The 22,764-nt window shown below is 47.3% G+C and overlaps 1 protein-coding gene and 1 long non-coding RNA gene across 2 annotated transcripts in view; one reads left to right on the top strand and one right to left on the bottom strand.

Moving 5' to 3' along the window:
- The window catches only part of LOC116654048, a 28,550-nt gene extending 8,057 nt beyond the window's left edge, over nucleotides 1-20,493 (bottom strand). The window contains exon 1 of the long non-coding RNA XR_004308892.1: nucleotides 20,411-20,493. This is a non-coding gene — a long non-coding RNA (uncharacterized LOC116654048). The remainder of the gene's footprint in view (nucleotides 1-20,410) is intronic.
- The window catches only part of FAT2 (FAT atypical cadherin 2), a 48,051-nt gene that overhangs the window by 23,411 nt on the left and 1,876 nt on the right, over nucleotides 1-22,764 (top strand). The window contains exons 8-23 of the mRNA XM_015875847.2: nucleotides 666-941; nucleotides 1,337-1,547; nucleotides 2,536-6,588; nucleotides 8,853-9,049; nucleotides 10,532-10,685; nucleotides 10,799-11,032; nucleotides 11,776-12,165; nucleotides 12,885-13,099; nucleotides 13,443-13,580; nucleotides 14,242-14,385; nucleotides 15,039-15,236; nucleotides 16,109-16,916; nucleotides 17,448-17,593; nucleotides 18,952-19,393; nucleotides 20,419-20,572; nucleotides 21,437-22,026. Coding sequence (XP_015731333.1) covers nucleotides 666-941; nucleotides 1,337-1,547; nucleotides 2,536-6,588; nucleotides 8,853-9,049; nucleotides 10,532-10,685; nucleotides 10,799-11,032; nucleotides 11,776-12,165; nucleotides 12,885-13,099; nucleotides 13,443-13,580; nucleotides 14,242-14,385; nucleotides 15,039-15,236; nucleotides 16,109-16,916; nucleotides 17,448-17,593; nucleotides 18,952-19,393; nucleotides 20,419-20,572; nucleotides 21,437-22,026 — 8,350 coding nt within the window. The remainder of the gene's footprint in view (nucleotides 1-665; nucleotides 942-1,336; nucleotides 1,548-2,535; nucleotides 6,589-8,852; nucleotides 9,050-10,531; nucleotides 10,686-10,798; nucleotides 11,033-11,775; nucleotides 12,166-12,884; nucleotides 13,100-13,442; nucleotides 13,581-14,241; nucleotides 14,386-15,038; nucleotides 15,237-16,108; nucleotides 16,917-17,447; nucleotides 17,594-18,951; nucleotides 19,394-20,418; nucleotides 20,573-21,436; nucleotides 22,027-22,764) is intronic.

The following is a 22,764-nucleotide window of genomic DNA, read 5'->3' as shown; positions in this document are numbered from 1 at the left end:
GCAGCTGCTGAGATTCACCTTTCTTTAGCTACTGTCAGGACAGATGTTCAAAGCTTAATCTTTCACCAACCATTTTCTTTATATACAAAAAGAAGCCAGAAATCCAGCCCTCTCTACACACAAAGGCCTAGAACATGAGTCACCCATCAATGATTCTCATTGTGGGAAATCCACTGTGAAGGTTTGTGGAGGATGATGAGTGAGGAACGCTGCTGTTCCTGTGAACACAGTGCTAATGGATAGTATCTTGGCTATCTTCAAGCATTTTTCTAAATAAACAAACAAAGCCCTGCCTTCCCTGCTGTGCATTCCCTGCCACCTTGCATCTCATCCCCGTGTTTATTTTGGCGCTCAAGGCCACTGGCAGATGTCAAGAAACCTGCATGAGCAAAACACCCATGGCATGTTCAGGTTTGTTAAAGGAAGCAAACTATTACACGTGGTTGGGACTTCCTCAGATGCAGTCAGTGTCAGTACGGTGGTTGGGGACAGTCAAGGTATGAGACCTAGTCACCATAGATGGATGGCCCAAGTGCTGGAGGAGCTGTGATAGTCACAGGGCTCAGAGCCCTGGTCAGGAGGAATTAGGAGCTGGTTTTGCATAGCTCCATAAGTCTGGCAGCACTCAAGGTCACATTGCCCTTACTGAGCTGTCATCCCCACAGGCCTTTATCCATGTGATTGACATCAACCAGCACCGTCCACAGTTCCTGAAGAGCCATTATGAGGAGACGATTCCTGAAGATATCCCCTTGGGGAAGGAGATCCTTCGAGTCAGCGCAACAGACAAGGACAGAGGCAAAGGTCTCATCTACACCATCCATGGCAGCATGGACCCCAAAAGCACAAGACTATTCCAGTTGGATCCCAGCAGTGGAATACTCACAGCAGCAGAAGGCTTCAGTTCCCAGATGATGCCAAAGCACACCCTAACAGTGATGGTGAGTCCTAGGCCAAACCCTGACAAATCTGCCAGCTTCACCAGGGTATATTGGTTGCTTAAGAAATTTAGGCTAATTCTAGTCTTTCAAACAGACTTTGCCTAGAGTGACAGGGAAGAGGAAAGCAGGGTGTTAACCTTTACCAAATCCTGGATAAATCCAGGGCTACTGGGTTCTTGTATGAGAACACACAGTGAATATTTGTTAATTTTTGCATTCTCCTCCAAGGCTGCATTTTGGCTCTGTAACTTCAAGGCTTATCCTCATCCAAAGGGTTGATAGAAATGAAACATATCGCCCTTCCTAAAAGTCCTGATGAAATTCTGGAAGCGTTATCCTGGAAGGCCTGACTACTCCTAGAATGTGACCCTACCTGCCCTTTCTCTGTCACCCAGGTACGGGACCAGGAGGTCCCCATCAAGAGGAACTTTGTTCGGGTCATCGTCTATGTGGAGAACAGCAACCTTCACCCTCCACAGTTCAGCAGCATCCATTATGAAGCAGAAGCGCTGGACTCGGCAGCAGTGGGCACAGAGATTGTACAAGTCAGAGCCCTTGATCAGGACCAAGGAGCCAATGCTGAAATCCACTACTCTCTGCAGGCAGGTGAGGACCATGCAGCAAGGTGGCTTGGCTAGGAGCATGCATGCATTTCCATCCTCCAGCTGGTGACCAAACTGCCACCCAGCTCCTGCTAGTTGTTGCAAAGAGTGGTGAAAAGCTGCCCTTTCTACACGGTGATTTCCTTCCTATCCAGAGAAAAACTAGAACTAGGAAGAAATTTCCATATTATGAAATGTTAGCATCCTTCCTCAGAAAGACAGTACAATGTCGAGTCACTGTTCTAAGGCAAAATATGAATGGACAAGTTAGAACAAATTAAGGTCAGATCTTCCAGCCCTTGGGAATGGAGCGACGGACCACTGTGCTTATTAGACAAAAGTGCTGCCTTTATGCAGCCACCACCATCCCTTCCACTATTTCTACCAAGAAATACATTCTTGAGGAAAGGGGAGCTTTGGTTGGTGGGTCTCTGTGGGTCATACAAACTTGTTGTGCAAGTATTTTATCATTCGCTCTGAAGGTTAAAACCTGAATACCTATGGCTGTGCCTCACTGCCGATTTAGCAGGTAAATTCTTTGCAGGAGACAAGCCATCCTTTGCTACATCTTTCTCACTGCAATTGAGATCAAGGACTGAGGAATTTAATTGCTCCTAAAGTATTGGTAATTATAAGCATGACAGGGCTTGAAGCGACGAGTACAGTCTGTGCTACCTTGTTCTGCACACAAGGCAGAAGTTTCAAGCACATACTCTGCCACCACTAAATATGCTTAAATTAGAAGAGTATTCATCTTCTAATTTACGTTTTGATTCAGTTAAAAGTTACCCCATAGATCTCAATGGGTTCATTGTTCTTAGAATGAAAATTATTTATAAATTAATGAAGAAGATTGTAGTCCCCTCATTAAATATATATATATGTGTGTGTGTTAATTAGGTCTAAAATTGGGAACGCTATAGAAAAGACATACAGAAAACCAAGAGCAAGAGGGTGTTTGCATTCTTCACTTTGCATTTCTCTTCTTGCAGGTAATGGTGAAGGTTTCTTTAGCATCGACCCACATTCTGGTATTATTACAGTTGCACAGAAACTGGACCCATCCAAGCAAGAGAGATTTACTCTTATTGTAAAGGCAGAAGATAAAGGATTCCCCCAGCTTAAAGATTCTGCTACAGTACACATCCGCATTAGACCTTCTGATCAGACCCCTCCAAAATTTCCAGAGGCTGAATACATCACTGAGATCAGTGAATCTGCTGCTGTTGGCTCTCCTCTGATCCAGGTTTTGGCCTCAAGCTTGTCACCAGTCAGCTACGAGATAAAAGATGGAAATGGAGATGGAGTGTTCTCCATGAACTACCAGTCAGGCCTTATTTCCACCCAGAAGAGCTTAGATTTTGAGCAAGTGTCTTTTTACCAGCTGAAAGTTCGTGGCATTAACATGGCTGGAGCATTTATGGACACACTGGTGCTTATTTATGTCATAGATGAGAATGACAACGTGCCTATCTTTGTTAAGCCTGCCTTCATCGGCTGGATCATGGAGAATGCTCCCCCACAAAGCATGGTTCTAGATGAAAGCAATGCTCCACTGGTGACCCATGCAACAGATGCTGATCAGGACTCCAATGCTTTGCTTGTCTATGAGATTTTGGAACCGGAAGCACTAAAATATTTCACAGTAGATCCCAGCACAGGGACACTTACCAGTCGTGCTGATATAGACTATGAGCTCACTCCAGTCTTCCACTTCAGTGTACATGCACATGACAGTGGAAATCCCAGTTTGTTTGCATCCAAGCCAGCCAAGGTCACAATCCATGTTAAAGACATTAATGATTCACCTCCAGTCTTTGCCAAAGACACTTACGAGCTTTCTGTCCTGTTACCAGCCCATCCAGGGATGGAGCTTTTATCAGTGCAGGCAAAAGATGCTGATTCGGAGGTGACCTACAGCATCGTGGAAGGAAACCTTGATAATGCCTTCTACATTCATCCACTCACTGGTCTCGTTTCCATTCTTAATGCCACTGACTTGGGAAGTCATCGTGAACTCATGGTCAGAGCTGACGATGGTTTATATAAGAGTACTGCTCTGGTTAAACTAAATTTAACTCAAGCACGAGGTAGTGGCTTAAAATTTGATCAAGATGTATACACAGCAACTGTGATGGAGAACTCTACAGACGAGAAGACTCTCACTGTGCTGGGGGTCAAGGGATATCAGCTAAACGAACCGCTCTTCTATTCACTTTTGAATGGGAAGGAAAGATTTAAAATGATCCAGGCGTCTGGAGTACTCCAGACCAAGGGTGTGAAATTTGACCGTGAAGTACAAGATGTGTACGAGGTAGCTGTGGAAGTGAAGGACAACAGGAAACCACCGAGAGTGTCCCAAGCCACTGTCAAAGTTTATGTAGAAGATGTCAATGACAACCCACCTCAGTTTGAGAATGTGCCATACTACACCTCAGTGCAGGATGGCATGGAGCCCGGTGATGTACTTTTTCAGGTGTCAGCAACAGACAAAGATATAGGAAATAACGCAGCCATTACCTACTCTTTTGCAGAGGACTATAAGTATTTTTGGATTGACCCCTACTTAGGAGACATCTCACTCAAGAAGCCTCTTGACTATCATGCTTTAAACAAATACAGCCTCCGAGTCATTGCTAAGGACAAGGGAGAGCCTCCACTCCTTGCTGAAGAAGAGGTTGTGATCAGTGTGAGGAACAAATCTAACCCTCTGTTCCAAAGCCTGTATTACCGAGTAAAAGTGCCAGAAAATATTCCCCCATACACATCCATCCTCCACATCCAGGCCCGCAGCCCCGAAGGCTTGCGCCTCATCTACAACATAGTGGAAGAAGACTCCCTGAAACTGTTCAGCACTGACTTCAAAACTGGTGTCCTTACTGTCACGGGGCAGCTGGACTATGAGCTAGAGACAAAGCACTCGTTCACTGTTAGGGCCACAGACACGGCAGTAGGATCATTTTCAGAAGCCAGGGTAGAGGTGGAGGTAGAAGACATTAATGACAACCCACCTGTATTTTCTGAGATGATCTACACGGCATCTGTCTCAGAGAGCATGCCAGCACATACCCCTGTTGTCCAAGTCTTCGCTTCTGATAAAGACTCAGGCAGAAACAAAGTGGTCTCCTATCAGATCTTGGATGATGGTTCAGATGCTACCAAGTTCTTTAATATTGACACCAGCACAGGGCAAATAACAACAGCTCAAGCACTGGATTATGAAAAAACTCAACAGTTTCGCATGAAAGTGAGAGCTGCAGACCATGGGATGCCTCCACTTAGCAGCGATGCCCTGGTAATTGTAGATGTGACAGACATCAATGACAATCCTCCTGAGTTCAGCCAGCTTCAGTATGAAGCCAAGGTAAGCGAAATGGCGACGTGTGGGCACATTGTGATAAAAGTCCAGGCCCTGGACCCTGACAGTGGAGACACCACCCGACTGGAGTATGTGATTCTCTCAGGCAACGACCACAGGCATTTCACCATCAACAGCACTTCTGGGATAATATCCATGTTCAACCGCTGCAAAAAGGACTTGGAGTCATCTTACAGTCTCCGAGTTTCTGCTTCAGATGGAGTTTTCAAGAGCACTGTGCCTGTGTATATCAACACCACAAACGCCAACAAATACAGCCCTTCTTTTCAGCAGAACGTGTACGAGGCAGAGCTGGCAGAAAATGCTGAAATAGGAACCAAAGTTATTGAGCTGCTGGCCATTGACCCAGATGGTGGCCCATATGGCACCATAGACTACACCATCATCAATAAACTTGCAGATGAGAAGTTCTCCATAGATAACAAAGGCCATATTACCACACTGCAAAAATTGGACAGAGAAAATTCCACAGAGAGAGTCATTGCCATTAAGGTCATGGCTAAGGATGGGGGTGGGAAGGTGGCGTTCTGCACTGTTAAAATAATCCTTACAGATGAGAATGACAACCCTCCTCAGTTCAAAGCCTCTGAATACACACTGTCCATCCAGTCCAACGTAAGCAAAGGCTCCCCCGTTATTCAGGTACTGGCTTATGATGCTGATGAAGGTGCAAATGCAGATGTCATTTACTCTGTTGACTCTGTGGAAGATGTATCAGAAGACATCGTTGAGATCAATGCTGCCACTGGGGTTGTTAAGGTCAAGGAGAGCCTTGTTGGTTTGGAAAACAGAGCCTTTAACTTCAAGGTGAAAGCTGAAGATGGCAGACCTCCTCACTGGAATTCCCTTGTCCCAGTGAATCTTCAGATTGTCCCCAGGGAAGTGACATTGCCAAGATTTTCTGAGCCTCTTTACACATTCTCAGCATCTGAGGACCTTCCAGAAGGTTCAGAAATAGGGTCAGTCAAAGCTTTTGCAGAGGATCCCATCATATATAGCCTGGTAAAGGGAACCACTACAGAAAGTAACAAGGATGAGGTGTTTACCCTGGATGAACAAACTGGAGCTTTGAAAATCAAAAAGGCAGTGGATCATGAGACCACCAAGTGGTACCAGATTGATGTTATGGCTCATTGCTCACATCAGGAGACTGAGCTGGTCTCTCTGGTTTCTGTGAACATCCAAGTGCAAGACATCAATGACAACAAGCCTGTTTTTGAGGCAGATCCTTACAAAGCTTTTGTCATGGAGAACATGCCATCAGGAACCACAGTCATTCAAGTGACAGCAAATGACCAAGACACAGGAAGTGACGGACAAGTGACCTACAGCTTGGAAGCAGAGTCTGGCAAGCTCAGAGGACTCTTCACCATTGATGGAGAGACTGGATGGATCACTACACTGAAGGAGCTGGATTGTGAAACTCAGGAGACCTATCGTTTCTATGTGGTGGCCACTGACCACGGCAGAAAAGTACAACTCTCTTCCCAGACCCTGGTGGAAGTCACTGTCTCTGATGAAAATGATAATGCTCCCCAGTTCACTTCAGACTTCTACAAAGGGTCGGTAATTGAGAACGCCGAGCCAGGGCAAGTCATTGTCACACTGAGTACTATTGATGCAGACATCTCTGAGCAGAATCGGCGGGTCACGTGCTACATAACTGGTGAGTTTTCATGACTTTATGTATTTTAAATGGGCAAGAATTATTAGAATATCATGTCAAAGTGAGGCTTTGATATCTTGTCTTGTATATTATTAATACAGAAATAATTTCACCCAGACAGTCCTATTGGAAATAGGAGATGAAGCCTAACTCATCAGTCAGCTGAGCCTAGGGTGTGCAAAACTCTTTAGAAACTAATTTCAGTGACATTCCCAAAACTGGATGAATGGAATTATCATTAAAACAGCTGTCTCCTCCACTGGACCTTCCATATTTCTAATACACAAATAAATATAAATATAAGCAAATAAATACACAGTACCATACAAGTATTTACTTCTTTTTAACTAGCTAAATAATTATAACTACGTAACTGTAATGTGCAGTGCAGGGACAGAAACCAAAAGGAAGGTTTTCTCTCATAGGTTTTGAGGTCTGCATGTAATTTCTTTGGCCATATCACACAAACATGTAGCCTATCTGTATGTTTTAACAAGTACATATATGGACATATCTTTCCAGTATTAAACATGTTTCTTCTGATGCCACTTTTGACTCCAGCTTATCAAAAAATTAGATGTGGCTGCAGGTAACTGCTCTGCAGACTGGCGGGTATTTGAAACTATCATGTCAATCTTTGGGGGAGCTTTAGCTAACGGAAGATGACTCCACACATCAGCAGCGCCAACTAAAATTAACCACTGCTGTAAACCTACTAAAGTTTATACTGGAATGTTGTGCATCCGCACAAGTAGCAGCTTGATTTTATGGTACTTTTTGACCCCAAAGGGGTCCTGGAACAGACACTTCAAATTAAAATGTTTGTTCAAACTCAAATGAAGACCCTTCAGGGTCAAAGCATTTAACGAGTTCATGTTGTAGCCTGTTATCTATTATAGTAACCATTCAAAACAAAGGAGGGATGCTGGCACTTGGTGTATGGTATGCCTAGCTATTTGCAAGCCTCTGGGAGACAATAGTCAATCCATTCCAGTATTATTGTTTCTGTCACTTTTAAGGCAGTAGTTTTAAACCTGAGAGAATTCACACTGGTGTTAGTGGTAGATACCTTAAATTCTTGCTGCTTTTACTTCAAAGCTCAGTTCAATCTTTACACATAACCATATAAAAACAAGTGAAGCATAACACCACAGCAAAAGAAATGAGGGATGAAAACAGCCAAACTTCCCACTGTCCGCACACACCTTGATTTCAAGCACGTGGGACCTAGATCTGAGCAAGGGCTGCAGTGTGGCAGTATCAGAAGGGCCAGCAGATGTCTCATTGAGCCTGCAGATTCACTACCACATCTCCACACTGTACATGAAAGAAGAGAAGGCAAATTTAATTTACCTGGCTGTGTGAGCCCTTCAGGGCCCTGAAGCAAACAAGCCCTGCAGCCAGCTCTCTGCATTGCCTCCCATTACCTAATGTGCTCTCTCCTCTGTCTGGTGACTTGGTTTGGGTTCAGCAGAGGACATGAGCTCCTTGCCTGGAGAGAGGCATGTGCCAGGGGCAGTTCTGGGCCTTTTAAAATCCACTTTGTACAACAATAGCAGGAGTGACACTAATCTGGTGGACTGGAGAGCCTACCAGTCTCAATTTACTTGTGTCTACCATCATCTAGGTCTTACAGAGTGAAAAGCAGCTCCAGATTTAAATGCATCTGAAGGTTGTGTTATAAAGCAACAAAGCCTAACCAGTGTCTGCAAGGTAGCTGCAACACTCAGATCCCTTTATGAACGTACACCAAGAAAGTCTGACACATTTTAGGAGAGTGAGACTGTGGTTTTTCAGCAATTAATATGCATATCTGCAGAACATTACAAAGACATTTCTGCAATTGTGAATTGTTTCCTCTTTCCACCCCATTCATCTCCCCAGCATAACATTCAGTGAACAGCAGAAACACACAGGGCATTTCTGATCTGTGCAGTAGACCAACCACTCCCCATGGGGCTGGTATGTCACCAGTGTCCTTTCTCTGTCACCAATGCAAGTCTTCCAGCTCTCCTATGGGGCTGGCAGTTGCCACATCTATATCTCCCTTGGAATCAAACAACCTTTTGATTTGGAATGGACCTTTAAAAGCCATCTGGTCCAACTCCCCTGCAATGAACAGGGACACCCACAGCTCCATCAGGTGCTCCAACTTGACCTGGGGTGTCCAGCACCTTTCTGGACCACCTGTGCCAGTGCTCTCTTATCACTTCAGATTTGCAGCACTCCATAAATGTCTATTTTCTTCTTCTTGCCCCTTCTAGAAGGAGATGTGCTAGGACAGTTCACAGTTGACCAAATTGAGGGAGAATGGACAATTTCTTCCAAGAAGCCTTTGGACAGAGAAGATACAGAGAAATATCTCCTCAAGGTGATGGCTTCTGATGGGAAATTTCAGGCTACCACCGAAGTGGAAATCTTTGTTCTGGATATCAATGACAACAGCCCTGAGTGTGGCCAGGTAAGGCAGCTGTCCTGCTACATCAGGGGGCACAAGGGGAAGAAAAGGCAGGAAGAGCACATGCTGAGAGGGTTTGGCTTGTCATATTTCTCACACAATCCTGTTGCTTTGATTATACTTAGCAATTTTAATTAAGGTGCACGTCAAGTGAGAACATTAAATTTAGCCTCCAAGCATGTTTGCCAGCAGTAAGTGAATACCTAAGCATTATGAAGGATAATTTTTGGAGATAAACAATGCCTGGAAACCTTCTGGGTAGGGGCATGTAAATTACCAAGTTTTATATCCTGCTAAGCTGAAAGATTCCCATCAGGAGAGCTGTAACTGTGGAGAGATGATCACTGGTATGGATCTTACTCATGGTGAGAAAGAACAGAAGAGGCTGTTTCCCAAAGGAGAGTCAGAGGCTTGGATGAAATGAACTCACTGGTCCCGGTCCACTCCCCGGAACCAGCTGTCCTCCTCTTAAAGGCATGATGCAAAGTACTGGCCTCCATGTGTCCCTGCAGAGACCAGCAGCGGGTCCTGAAATGCACCCACAGCAGCCTGCATAGCCTGATGTAAGAGGGAGGATAAAAGAAGCTACATCTATTATTTATCACTTGCTAACAAAAAAATCTAGGCTTTAGAAGTCAAAGGTGTCATAGAGAGAACCTGGTTGCAAACAGGGTCCATTTTACTGAAACTGCCTAGCCCATTCTCAGAGGTAGAGATGGAGGTTTGCAGCCACCCTTCATAATCTGCTCCTGAGTTTCACTACATCATCTGTCAGTCCAAGTGTCAGAACTGACTCATAGAATCATAAAGGTTGGAAGAGACACCTAAGATCACCAAGTCCAGCTGTCAATCTATCCACACCATGCCCACTAACCATGTCCCTCAGTGCCACAGTACTTGAACACCTCCAGGGATGGTGACCCCACCACCTCTCTGGGCAGCCCATTCCAGTCCTTAACCACTCTTGCTGAGAATAAATGTTTCCTACTATCCAAAATGAACCTCCCCTAACACAGCTTAAGGCAATTACCTCTCATCCCACCATACTGGTAACAGGGCTGCTGCTTTACTCTATTCAACAGCCTGTTATGCGCTGTCATAGTCAAACCAATTGCAGACATTTCTTTTTAATATCATAAAGCTAGATAGCAATCATCAGTTTAATCATGGGTCACATTTTCTGTATCTCCAAGCCTCTCTCCCTGAGGTCTATGTTCTTCCCAAGCTGTGGTTTTCACTGTTGGCTGCTGTTCCAGCCAGGGCCACCAAAATGCCAAATGTAACAGGTCTGTCCTCCAGTCTGGGCTCACATACCCTGCTGCTGTCATCTTTCACACCACCAGGACATAAGGCACCTTGTGTTTTCCTACAAACCACACGTTTTACCCTTTTCTATGAAGCTTCTCCTGTTCCGTTCCTCCTCACATGGTGTGAAGGTGTTCTGGAGACAGGTCAGATGCCAATGACACCTTCTGTCCTTGCCAGATATTCTACACTGGAAGAGTCTCCGAAGATGCTCAGCCAGGTCATTTCATTTTGAAGATATCAGCAACCGACCCTGATGTTGGCAGCAATGCCCAGATCACATACAGCCTGCACGGCCCTGGCGCAGAGGAGTTCCGCCTGGGTCCCCACACAGGTGAGATCAGGACCTGCATGCAGAGCTTTCCTCCTTTCTATACCTGGGGCTCAATATATGCAGTAGGGTTTGCAGTTGCTGGACACAAGACCACCTCCTATTCTTTCCCACAGGGGAACTGACCACCTCTGCACCTCTTGACCGGGAGCAGAAGCCCACCTACCACCTGGTTGCCAAAGCTACCGATGGTGGCGGCCGCTCATGCCAAGCAGACATAACACTGACCATAGAGGACACCAATGACAATGCACCCAGATTCTTCCCCAGCCACTGCGCCGTCGCTGTTTTTGACAACACCACCACAAAAACACCCATTGCTGTGGTATCCGCCAGGGACCTTGATGAAGGTGAGTCAGGGTGAGATCTATATTATAGCAAAGTCCATCTTTCATCCTGAATAGAAAGCTTTAAAAGCTAGGGAAGGGCTGCAGCAATTGGGCATAGATGAGTGAGTCTTGGCAAGAGCCTGCCTGGATCTCATCACTGACATGTTCTTGACTAGCAGGCTGGCATCAGCACCTGTCAGAAACGCATATCTGCAGAAACATGCACAGAATTCAAGGAAAAGCTCATCAACTATAACAGTAATGCACAGCACAAACTACAACACACAGCTCCAAACTGAACAGAATTCGCATTAAAGACGGAGAGAAAATAGGCATAATAAGGAAAAAAGGAGCTGTGTATCTGGAGAGGGTATATGATATCATAGAACCATAGAATATCCCAAGTTAGAACCATATCAGAGTCTAACCTCTGGCTTGACACAGGACTACCCAAAATGGGTGGAAAAGTCCTTGGGAGACAAAAGATATAGACAAAAGACTCCTAAGAAAAGTGTTGAGCAGAGACTGAACTTACATGATATAAAAGCAAGACCTGCTTTGGAAGCATAGATGAAGGAAAACGACATTTAAAAACATGGGTATAGGGGTGGACAGGGGCACATTTGAAGAAGATGTTCATACAACCCCCAGTTTCCCTAGAAGTATTATCTCACCTAGGCATATATCATCCTTCTAGATAAAAGAATTAATACCAGCAGCATTCCTAGCCACAAATTTACGCAGCTTGTCCCTTACCCTTCCAGGTCTCAATGCCGAGGTTGTCTATTCCCTCTCTGACTCTGCCAATGGACACTTTTCAATTGAGGAAACAACGGGGGTGATCCGTCTGGAAAAGCCCCTGAAGGACTCGCAGCACTCAGCCTTTGAACTGACGGTCTGTGCCACTGACCAGGGCACCCCGCAGCCCCTCTCTGCTCTCGGCACTGTCACTGTCTCCGTTGTGGATCTAAATGAATATCTGCCTGTCTTCCTGGCCCCTGAATATGTGGCCATGGTGAAAGAAGATGTGGCTGTGGGTACGGAAGTCCTCAATTTATCAGCCTTGACAAGAGACAACACAGAAAACACAGAGATCAAGTATGAAATTGTGAATGGCAATGACCACGGCAAATTTCAGCTCAACTCAAACACAGGTAAGATGACCTCGTGGCCAAGCCAGCCCAGGTTCATCCCATATGCTTCATTTCCTAAAACAGATTTCCCCTTCTGTTTCCAAGCAGTCAGATCTCTTCTGTTCCTACACAGAGCACAGTATGGGGGCAGAGTATACAGTCTTTGCTTCTACCCTAAATTTTGTCAGCTAAGTCACCTAGGGTGTGATCCAAATCTTTCTGAATGAATGGAAAGATTCCTGTTACATGTCTGGGATCTGAGATGGGTCCATAAGAAAGAGGAGTGGGGAGAGAAGAGGATGGGAAGATAAGTTCCACTTCAAAATATGGGAGAAGTTGATTTCATTTAAAAAGTCTCCCCATCCTGAAGTCAGAAGGAATCCGCAGCCCAGACTAACATTTTTTTAGGGAGCACTCAATGAATGCAGTTACTACCAATCTATTAACCACAACCAGGTGCTGAGGCAGGATTTCTTGCCAAATAAAGCACTGCTGTATTTGCACAGCATTTGATAAGAGCTGTTATCTCAAGGCCAATGTTAGATCCCTGGAACAAGCATTGGCTGCACCTCAATTGCCTCCTGCTTCTGTCTGTACCATCCTCATTCACAGCGTTTTCCTCAGTTTCTCTGTCCCCGAGGCTCAAGCTAATTTTTCCATATCAATCTTCCCACTGGCGTGCATATCTTAAAAGGCATTTAAAACATCTCGTGCCCTTTTCTGTCCATCTGCCCTTGCAGGTGCTTTATACATAAATGGGAGCTTGGATTTTGAAGCGAGTCATGAGTACTACTTATCCATTGAGGGCACAAGGAAGGGCTCAGCTTCTCTCAGCGATGTCACCATGGTGGTTATCAACATAACTGATATTAATGACCATGCACCAGAGTTCATCCAAGACCCTTACTTTGCTGATATCCGGGAGGATGCTGCAGTTGGAGAAATCATCCTCACGGTATGATTATGAACAAAACCACAGTTTTTAACCTCATTTTCTTACTTGAGCTGTGTATTATTTGCTCTCCCTTTGTACTTTCTTCTTCTTTGGGCATAACCATCCAATGGATTTGTGTCATTTAGCCCCTAAGATTGAAGTATGACTTAAAAAAGGATGATTCCTGACATCCCATAAGCAGGGATGGCAGTGAATTACACTGATGTAAACCATCTTCCTTCTACCTCCTCATTTAAAGCATTCAAACCAATACCCTTAAAAGACAATGAGGTCCACTTCCTGAGGATTCTTCCATGGCAAGGCTCTTTTGGCCATGAGTCCTAGGTGTTTTTCCTTCTAACAGGTGTCAGCTGATGACTTGGATGGAGCAATGAACAATCAGATCACGTATTCCATTGTGGAAGGGAACCCGCTGGGACATTTTGCCATCCAACCCAAAAGTGGGCAGATCAGCATTGCCAAGCACCTGGACAGGGAGGAGGTGAGTCCCAGGAAATGGAAATGAGAAAGCTAAAACAGTTGTGCTGTTATGCTGGAGGGAACAGATTATATTCAGCTGCCTGCTGTTTTCTGAATGAGTTACTAATAATACTGCAAGCAAAAGGCAAGTTATTCATTTTCTAGACCCGTAGATATTTCTGTAGACAAGTAGGGCCTTAGAGGAGACAGTAAAGGCTTCAGCGGTCACAACTCTGTGCTGTGATCTGCTCTACTGGTGCTCTAAGCTGGTTAAGCACCAGTTGAGTTGGCTCCAGACTGGAAACCAACATGGCTGAAATCCATGCTCTGGTCATGCATCAGAGCAGATAGAAAACAGGCATAAGCAGGAGCTGCCCATCTGGATAATCTCTTTTTTAAAGCAGTAGCAGCTCAAACTGCTACCAACAGGTATTTGTCCAGCTCGGGTCTCATCCATGTTTGGCAAGTTGTTTCCCTTCCCTGCAGCAGCTGTGAGGCTGATTTTCTCCAGCAAGGTGCTTTAAGATTTATGGATGGAGAGTCCCATCTGAGGGCAGATTACTGCTGCAATGCTATGTGTGACCTTAAGTGTGTTAACAAGCTGCAACAGAGTAAAACACGAATGTAAAAAAAGTGACCAGCCTTCCACTTCTCCAAGTGATCCCACACTGTAAATCCCCCAGATCTCCAGCTACTCCCTGACAGTTCGAGCCACAGACAACGGCCACCCTGCTCAGTTCAGCGATGTCGCAGTGCGTGTCCACGTGTCTGATGTCAATGACAACCCTCCTCGCTTCTTCCAGCTCAACTACAGCGTGGTGGTGCAGGTAAGCCAGCACACTGTTATCCCATTCTGCCTTAGTGTGCCAAGGTTCTCATGCGTGGCTCTTGCTAGAGCACAAGGGTGAGACAGCAGTGAAGCATGCAGTTGCTTTGTGCTCGTGGCCACAAAAAACTGCTGAGATCTGCGGTGGCAGATGTTCTGCCAACAGATGCCATTTTCTCCTACCAATGGCTGCAGGCACCTCCTTTCTCCTCTCTCCTTTCACACTTTCCAAGCCTGACCAGCAGCCCCTTTTCCCACTATGTCTGTGTACACACCACAAAATAAAGAACAGACTTAAGCACATGGTCAAGCATCACCATCTCTGCTGGAAGCAGACCAGTTGTTGCTTGGACTCAAAACACCTATGGGTACTCAGAAAGAAATGTACCCAAAACATGCTTTCATCTGCTCCTGTGCAGACATGACTCAAGGAGAAAACAAGGGCATCAGCACAAACGTCTGCTTTTAGCTGGTTGACTCTACCACATGTGTAATGCCATGAAAGGCACTGTCTGCTATTACTGGCAAGAGCTCCACACAAGGCGTGAGATTTGGTTCTCTGTTCTTTATCCATAAGGCCCAGTGGCAATATAGGTTCTCCTGGGCCTTTTCTCTTTGCCTGCTGTTCTCCACTGGCATCTTTCTGCATTTCAGGAGAACGCCCCAGTGGGTACCAGTGTCCTGGAGCTGATTATGAGCGACAGAGACTCGCCAGAAAATGGACCACCGTATTCATTCCAGATCACCCAGGGCAACGATGGGAAGGCATTTGATGTCACCCAAAATGGTCTGCTGGTGACTTCATCCATCCTGAACAGAAGAATGAAAGAGCAGTACCTATTACAAGTCCAGGTAAAGCCTGACTTTCTGTCCTGGGATCTGATGTCACACCTGAGTTTAGGAGTGACAAAATGAGATTAGGATTGCACAGCTGAATGGGAAGTTGTCTGGTACTGGAGAAATCCAACACAGGAAAAAATCCCATAGCTCGGAGCCAAGTCCAGAGCTTGTTTTCCCACAAAGTCTGCCCACAGGAAGCTGGAAACCAGCCTCTGCATTGATGAAATCGGATAATACGATCACAAGAAATACTGTCAGTGATTTCCTTAGACAGATGCTTTTCCCAGCATAATTCCAGCAACTTCCAGTTTAAAGTGAGACCTGGCTGTGATCCTGAAACCTTTATCCAAGAATCCCAGAAGTGATTTAATCTCCTTTTTTAAGAAGATGTCTATCTTTGCAAGGTAAACTTATTATCAACATTATCAGTAAGGATAGTGAGTTACAAACAGCAGGATAATAACAAGTACATCTTCAGTGGAGAAGCTAGGTACTATTATTATTATGAACCTCAACCACTAACTGCCTGAGAATGAGAGAGAATTATCCTATAACCTGATTATTCATATTTTTCTGCTTTGAGTTTCCTTGCCTCATGCTAGACAGACATTGTCAGAGATGGAAGTTTGGCTTAAATACTCTGGAATCTGAGCAACTGTATGTGACTGCTTTTATCTTTGTACACCCGGTTACATGCAGAAACCCTTTGATTGGCAGCATCTCTATTGATAATTCTTAGGAAATCAGAGCCACTCAGTGCAGGTGCACACAGAGATGAGTGTCCCACCACTGAGGGAAGGTCTCAGCCACTCTCCATGATGGAAAGCATGCTGTCATGAAAGCAAGTACCTGGCTATAATGAAGCCTTCTCTTTTCTTTGTCAGGTCTCCGACAGTGGTATCCCTCCTTTGTCCTCATCAGCATTCGTAAACATCCAAGTGACTGAGCAGAGCCAGTATGCCCCCTCAGCGCTTCCCCTGGAGATATTCATCACCACAAATGAGGAAGCCTTTCGAGGTGGTGTGCTGGGCAAGATTCATGCCACAGACCGAGACCCCCACGACACATTGGTGTATACTTTAGTGGCAGAGGTGCCCCAAGAGGGACGCTTCTCCGTTGGGGCTGCAGATGGAAAGATCATTGCTGGGAATAAGCTGCCCCATGGCCATTATCTACTGAACGTGACGGTCAGCGACGGCACATTCACAGCCACCACCAGTGTCAACATCCATGTGTGGTGCTTCACACAGGAGGCGCTGGACAGGGCAGTGGTGCTGCACTTCCGCCACCTGTCTCCCGAGGAGTTTGTGGGGGATCACTGGCGTAACCTGCAGAGGTTTTTGGGAAACATCCTCATCACCCGACGCCAAAACATCCACATGGCCAGCTTACAGCCTGCAGCTACCTCTGACGGAGTGGATCTGCTCTTGGCTGTTGGAGAGCCACACGGCTCCTTGTACGAGCCTCGGGTCCTCGCCAATAAGATCACCATCTCAGCTGGGGAAATGGACCAGCTCGTTGGACTCCGGATGAAGAAAGCAATTCACGTGCCATGTCACGGGTCAGACTGTGCCCACCGAGTCTGCAAGGAAACCATCCAACTGGACCCAGGCATGATGTCTACTTACAGCACTGCCCGACTCAGCGTCCTCACCCCACGGCACAGCTTGGAGCAAATCTGCTCCTGTAATGGTGAGCAATCCTTATTTAACCAAGCTCCTGTAGCAATTAGTTAAATAGCATCAACACGAGGACTGGAACACAGTGATCTCTAAGGTCTCTTCCACCCTAAGCAATTCTATAAATATCTTTCTGATCGGGAAAAGTCATTCATACTTAGAAGCTGAAAAAGCTCAGTGATTGGATTTTTGATCTTCGAGCTCCTGTGTTTTAGGCTTAGCAAATGCAGACTAACTGATAAACTCTAGGAGAGGCAAGTAGAATGAATATACTCTGTTCTGTATTTCAGAAACAAGCCAAGGCAATGGGGATAGAGGTTAGCATCACTTAGGCAGGAGTGGTAAGGGGATACTGTGAGCTAAGATAAAGATGTATTAAAGGATGAGGAAATCCAAGGGTGTTGTAGACTGTGCTGAGAGCACCTAAAAGATGTTATGGGACGGGTGATCTGGATAGTTATGGCATCAGGCTGGGAAAGAGGCAAGGCTAGGTACAGTCTCAAAGCATGACAACTATGAAACTTTTTGTTCATTCTGCTTCCAGGAACAGCTGTGAGGTTTGGGGGCCACAGCTACATCTGGTACCAGCACTCCCAGGTGGGGTCCTGGCACATGCACTTCCGCATGAAGACCCACCAGCTACATGCTGTCGTGTTCTACGCCAACGGCACCGACCATGCCACATTGGAGGTATGCATTGCAATACACAAATGTCTCTTTCCAGTGTAAAAAACTAATTGTTTGGGGGAAGGGAATCACAGAAAGAAGATGCAGTAGTACTTATCTATAGTAATTGACCTAGTGAGCACTTGAGAAGGCCAAGCCAGAGCTGAGCACAGTTTGGCAATTGCTGCAATCACAGCTGGTAATTGTTTGTTTTAGCTCCATCTGTGAGTGCCTGTGCTGGCCTCTGGTGTCAAAGCAGCATATGCCCGTATCACAGACCTACATCAAAACTTCTTTGCCTGTGGCTTGCTTCTTCATCCCTCTCTTACATTGCATTTATGGGACAAAGAATTCATTAGGTGCACAGAACGGACAAAACAGGACTCCTGCATGCTATTTTGCAGTTCCCACTCTATTCAGCCACATCTTTCAGGTGGTTTCCTTGTTTAAGGAACCAGCACAGCCACAGATATTTCACTTTAACTGTTTCCTTCCTCATTCACACACTGAACCCACCCAGCATTCAGAGTCCATCTCCCTCTTCCTCTTTGTCAGTGGAAGGAAATCAGCACTCCCATGGTTTGTAGATTTGGTAGAGGTCAGGTTCTCCCAAGGGCATGCATAACATCACTCCTCCAATCGCTAAGCTGATCTGCTATTCAGAAATAGGAAGCAGCAAAAGGGATGTCAAGTCAGGTGCACTGGGAAGGAGCTGGCAGCCTGTCAGCTCTTGCTTCAGGGAATCCAGTTCTCAACTGTCTCCCAGCCCCAGAAATTGATAAGCGCAATCTACAGACCCATCTGAAGTGAGATCACATTCCTCCGGATAAAGCCAAGTGACAAAGCTCTCTGGTGCACTTGCCAATTGTGCAAAGAGATTTACACACAAGCTGCCCTGAGGCCTCACCAGGGTGTGTGCCAGCTGCACCTGGTTCTTCCTTCCCTCTGCCATACTCACACTCTTTCAGCAGTTGCTGAAAGCTCACCTTCCTCCTTATAAGTTTTAAAGAGGAACTCTGGGCCACAGACAGGAATTTCTGATGGCCTATTTCCATGCTGAGAACTCTGGTGTGGTTTGCCTTTAAGTCAGCAACACCATCCTACCTTCTGGAGAGCAAGGACTGGATTTCATCTCTGCATCTTGTTTTTATATCATCAGTGGTTGGAAAGGACCGTAGATGAAATGAGGGCAACATAAATGAGATTGCAGTCTCTCAGGCTCTAGCTGACCCATGCAAAGCTTATGCACAAGTAAAAGAGGATGTTGGAAAGGCAACACCTTAGGATTCATTTTGACTCAAAACACTCAGGCGGGGGCAAAGAAGGTTAAGAATGGCCAAGAATCTCTGTGCTAACCATGACTTCTGGGACGTGTTTTGCAGATGGTTCATGGGGTGCTTCACCTGGGGTACAGCTGCTGGGGAAACTACACCGGGAACCTCTCCTCCTCACGTTTTGTGAGTGACGGGGAGTGGCACTCAGTATTCCTGGAGGTGAAGAATGCTTCGGTCCGTCTGCTGGTAGATGGCCTGGGAAACACCTCCCTCCAGCTGCCAGGGAGCTGCAGCACATCCCAGGGCAGGCGAGACCTGCTTTTTGGGGGACTCCGGCACCCACTCCAGTCCCAAAGAGTCACACGAGGCTTCAGGGGCTGCCTGGATGTGCTTGCCATCAATGGCAGAGAAGTGGTTCTCCTGCATGGGAAAGGGCAATCCAAGGAAGTGATGGAGGAGGTTGGGATGAAGCAGTGCTGCTCCCCGACTGGTGCCTGCAGCAGCAATCCATGCCTGAACAACGGGATGTGCTCTGAAACTCACGGAGGAGGTATGTGAATATCCTACATTTAGGGAAGGGGGGAGGAAGAGATAAGGGAAAGCCATGACACCTTGATGCATCCCTATGCAAGGAGAAGGAGATGTGCCCCATCCCAGGGGCTCAGGTGGTGGCTGACTCAGTGCAGGAGCAGCTGGGGGCATGAGATCATCATCCTGGCTCTCAGTATCAGACCATGGCCTGCAGGGCAGGAGCATTTCTAAGGAGTGGGCATGACCCAGGAGTGAGCAACTTGGCCAAAAAACACAAGCACAAATAGAAATTCCACCCTCCCCCCTACATCCTCTTTGCTTAAAGAGCCATTAGCAGAGTTGGAATTGGGCAAGATGGGATCATGCAATGATGGTATCTGGGAAGAAACGAGCCAAGATCTTCATCTATTCCCATTGCAGTCAGTGACTCCCTGGGGCTATGGGAAGGTATATGGGAAAACTGTAAGCTTGCTCATGAGCATCGCAGGTTACCATGAGGCACAAGTGCTCAGTGGGGGCATGGGCTCACAGCATGAGTTTGTACAGATCTCTGCTCAAAGGCCTCAGGCACAGGATTACACACACATGCACAGACATGTCCCTATGAGCTTGCTGAGGTGGGCCAGGGGCCATGCAACCAGGTGAGGACCCCAAGAGGGTCACAGTCAAACCCGGCACCACATCGACTAAAACCACAGTTGCAAAGCTCTATGAAACACATCGCAACCCTACAGGCCACGTCCAGCATCTGCCCTACAAGCACCGGCACATCCCGGCTGCACAGCACTGCACACATGTGGCTACAGGTCTGTCCCTGCTCGCATTGCTCTAAAGTTGCACTATGAATGAGCAGCAAAGGCTTTTACAGAGTGCTGAAGGGTAGAATGCCAGAATATTCCACCTCCGAGGGACCGCAGGAGCTCAGCAGAGCCGGGACGGTCCCCGTGCTCGGAGCTGCACGAAACACGGAGCTGAAATCACACCCAGCAGCAATAACCCCCCGCATCCCAGCAGTCCCTTAACGGCGCCCTCTCACCTCTGCAGGTTACACGTGCATCTGCCCCGGGCTGTTTTCTGGTGAGCGCTGTGAGTTGGGGGACAGCCCCTGCGAGTCCCAGCCCTGCCTGCACGGCGGAACCTGCGTCCTCTCCGGCTCCGGGTTCTCCTGCCAGTGCCCCGAGTGGTATCTAGGCGACAGGTAAGGGCTGAAAGGGACAGAGGGATCCCAGGGAAGGCTGATACTGTGACCTCAGAAACGAGCGTTGTGTGATTCTAGAGCTCGTTAGACCCACCTGGGAGCAACGCAGTGCGGGGCTGCCTGAACACAGGTGTAGGGCGCTGCCAGCTGTCCTGCTGTGATCCCTTGATTGCTGGGCTGCAAGGTGTTTGGCTTCAGCCTTGAGCCCCGTGCTGTTAACTATAGCACTCTGGAGTTTATTTTCACCAGCAATATGGATATACCTCCCCACCTGGTACGTGGGTGAGTGCATGCCAGATGCCTGCAGCTGGGGAAGCAACGACATCCAAGGGTATGCACGGGCAGCATCAGCAGCTCCATCTCCCGGCCGGGTCGCTTGCCTTGAATCAATGCCGAGAGAGAAATGAATAGTGCAGCTCTGGGCGTTAGGTGGCAGTGCGATGATACCTGTGCTCACTCCGGGCACAGCCATTGGGCAGGCATTGCACGGACCAGCTCACACATCTTGAACCCTGGCTGAGAAATAAGAGTGAAAAGCTCGCAGGGGTTCTTCAGTAACAGTAAGGACCAGCTATTGCAGGTTCTTCCTAATATGGGGAGGTCATTGCTGCTGGAAGGGATGGAAGGAAAATCTCACGTCCTTCTGGAGAGTGGGAAAGGGGAATAGAATCAGAAATTCAGTCTCAGCTCTATGTATACTCCATAAAATGACCCCCCAAAAAGGGGCTGTTCTGCCTAACGTGACCTTCTGAACAGCACCATGGTAAACATTGAAATGCACTGACAGCAGCGGCATTGCTCAGAGCAGGATGCTGTGGGTTGGGTCTCACCCCCAGGCTGATGCCTCTGTTTCCATCCCCCCAGGTGTGAGAAGCTGGCTGAGGAATGCCAGGACAACCCGTGCCGTAATGCCGGGCGCTGTGTGAGCACCCAGGGCTCCATCCACTGTATCTGCCCATCAGACTACCAGGGGGATTACTGCACGCAGCCCATCATCACACCAGCCATCGTGCCCACGCACTGGGCTGTGGGCCCTGAGGAGATAGCTGAGATCACAGCTGGTGTGCTGGGGGCAGCCATCCTGGCTGTGGTTTTTGTGTTCATCCGTAAGCGATACCGGCACCGGGCCAAGGCCCACAAACCGGTGGCACGGGAGGACCCCGACCTGCTGTCCAAGAGCGAGTTCTCCAAGAGCGTGGGTGTGGGCACTCAGGCCGTGCCTCCCATTGAACTCAACATCCTCAGCGATGCGACCCACAACAACCTGGACCGGGTGGCACCGGAACAGCGCAAAGCCAGCGGTACCCCTGAGTTTGTCACCTTCAACTCAGCCAACGGGCCCAAGCACCGTGGCACCATCGTGTGCAGTGTGGCACCCAACCTGCCCCCAGCCCCCCCATCCAACTCTGACAACGAGTCCTTTGTCAAGTGCACCTGGGCCAGGGAGGAGATGGGTCAGTAGCCACAGCTTGCTCTTGCTTTTATCCCTGGGGGGGGTGGATGGTTGGTTTGTGAATGTAGGAGACCAACAGTGTTGTGTAAAGGAAAGCACAGGCCAGTGGTGATGTCTGGGTGCCTTCACTGGCTCTTCCCACACTCATAAACATTGGTATTCAAATTCAGCTTGTTCAGTTCTCTAGAAAAACAGCAGGGAATGCATTAATGCATGGCCTGGATTCCCACGCACCCAGGCTAAAAAGTCCATATAAAAGAGAATAGTGATGCTTAGAGAGTGGAAATCGAGATGCTAAAATTCAGTGTGACTCGTAGTGGCATCCCCTGCATCAGCTGCCAGAGGGGTCACAACAAAGGGAAACAGCCCCAGGCAGCCATGTCCCTGCTTGGCATGGCCCAGAGCTCACCAGCAGCTCAGCAGCATCAAGGACAGCTGCCAGAAGGAAGTGCCCAAGTCAGAGAGTCATAGAGTATCCCAAGTTGGAAGGGACCTGTGAGGATCACCAAGTTCAACTTTGGGTCCACACAGGGCCACCTAAAAATCAGGTTATACCAGAGGTACAGACAAAGGGAGGTACAGGGAGAGAGCTCCAGTGAGTCGCTTGCTCTTCCCCATCCCATCATTGTGCCAGCTCCTTGCACCCATGTGTCACAATGAGGAGCGCCTTTTAGGTCCCAGTGGGAGCCCCGAAGCCCCCTCCATTCCCAAGGCAGACACTACAACTGCCTGCTTCCTA

The sequence above is a fragment of the Coturnix japonica genome, chromosome 13 (assembly GCF_001577835.2).
Source record: "Coturnix japonica isolate 7356 chromosome 13, Coturnix japonica 2.1, whole genome shotgun sequence".
NCBI classification, from domain to species: Eukaryota; Metazoa; Chordata; class Aves; order Galliformes; family Phasianidae; genus Coturnix; species Coturnix japonica.
Note: the sequence above shows the minus strand (reverse complement) of the source record. Positions and strands in the feature narration are given on the sequence as shown.